The sequence below is a fragment of the Triticum urartu genome, chromosome 4, assembly GCF_003073215.2.
Source record: "Triticum urartu cultivar G1812 chromosome 4, Tu2.1, whole genome shotgun sequence".
Classification (NCBI taxonomy): Eukaryota; Viridiplantae; Streptophyta; class Magnoliopsida; order Poales; family Poaceae; genus Triticum; species Triticum urartu.
In genome coordinates, this window is record NC_053025.1 from 14148829 (window position 1) to 14150340 (window position 1512).

Here is a 1512-nt window from a genome sequence, read left to right on the forward strand (position 1 = left end):
AGGGGTGGGCCCCTCCCTTCCCTTATGTCCAATCACATCTTCGCACGTTGTTGATTTTTTATTACTTTTATTATTACCCACCCCACGAGGTTAAACAGTAGTTAGGGATCTAATCGATGCTATTATTATTGGTTTGTGGCATGAAGAGCTCACGGGGATAATGAGTTTGGCTAAAAAAAGGAGAGGAGAGGAGGGGATTGCTAATTTGGGCGCGGTAATCTCTCCGGGCCTCTCAACGTGCGGGTCGATGTATATATAGAGCTAATTAAGCTCCTTCATCCTCACACCGCACCACAATCTCTCCTCCTACGTAGTGTGCAAAGCAACCAACGCAAGACAAGAGAAGCAGCAATGGCGGTGCAGCAGTGTACGGTGGCGCTCTTGGTGGCCGTCGCCCTCGTGGCGGGGCCGGCCGTCTCGTACGCTGCCGAAGCTGGCTACGCCCCAGCCGGGCCACAGCCCAAGGCCACGACTGAGGAGCAGAAGCTAGCTGAGAAGGCCAACAACGCCTTCAAGGCGGCCGTGGCGGCCGCAGCCGCAGCCCCTCCAATGGACAAGGGCAAGATATTCGTGAAAACCTTCGTGCAGATCTTCGGCAGCTGGTCTCTTGAGGGGGTCACCGACACGTCCAGCACCAAAGCCATTTTCAACTCCAGGGTCGGCTTCACTCTGGTGTGGGCCTCACAGAAAGCCCAGGGTGCTACCCCGGAGGCCAAGTATGAATCCTTCGTGGCCATGTTCGACAAGTCGCTCTGCATCATCGTCGGCATCCTGAAGGTCCACTCCGGTGAGGAAGTCAAGGGGCCGATCCCTGCCGGCGAGCTCAAGGCCATCGACCAGATCGACGCCGCCTTCAGCACTGCAGCCACCACTGCCGATGCTGCCCCGATAAAGGACAGGTCCACCGTCTTCGACTCTGCCTTCAGCAAGGCCATCAAGGAGACCACTGGTGATGCATACGAGGCCTACAAGTTTGTCCCTGCCCTCGAGTCCGCCGTCAAGAAGAGCTACGCCATGTTTCTTCCCAGGAATCCCCAGGACAAGCGCACGCTCATTGAGTCATTCCTGAGCGACACCATCGTCTCCATGGTCGTCCCCGCCCCCGCCACTCCCACCGCCGCCGCCGCTGCCGGTGGCTACAAAGTCTGAGCTCATCACGCATATACTGTACGTAGATATGCATATGCGTACGTGTGTACGTTACTGTGGCGGTGAGCGAGTTTGATCGATAATCAAAATCAATTCTTTGTTTTCGTTTCATGCACCGGCGATCGAGATCGATGACTTCTTAGAGCATCTCTAGCCGTTCTCCCCCCCGGGGCTTGAAATAGCGCCGGCTGGGGGCCAACCGACGGAAAAATCGGCGTAGGGGGCTCGGGTTTCCAGCTGACCCCCAAGCTCGCCCCCCTCAGCCGCCGATTTTGGCCCACTTTCGGCGGAAATTGGCCCAATTTTGGCCCATGTTCGGTGTGGTTTGGAACAAATTGAACAAAAATTAATTTTTATCACATA

General features: G+C 55.9%; 1 protein-coding gene across 1 annotated transcript; it reads left to right on the top strand.

Moving 5' to 3' along the window:
* Positions 1-297: 297 nt before the first annotated feature.
* LOC125553413 (pollen allergen KBG 41-like) lies at positions 298-1253 on the top strand. The gene has a single exon (XM_048717197.1). The coding sequence runs from the start codon at positions 352-354 to the stop codon at positions 1147-1149; it is 798 nt and encodes a 265-aa protein (XP_048573154.1). The 5' UTR covers positions 298-351; the 3' UTR covers positions 1150-1253.
* The last annotated feature ends 259 nt before the right edge of the window (positions 1254-1512 follow it).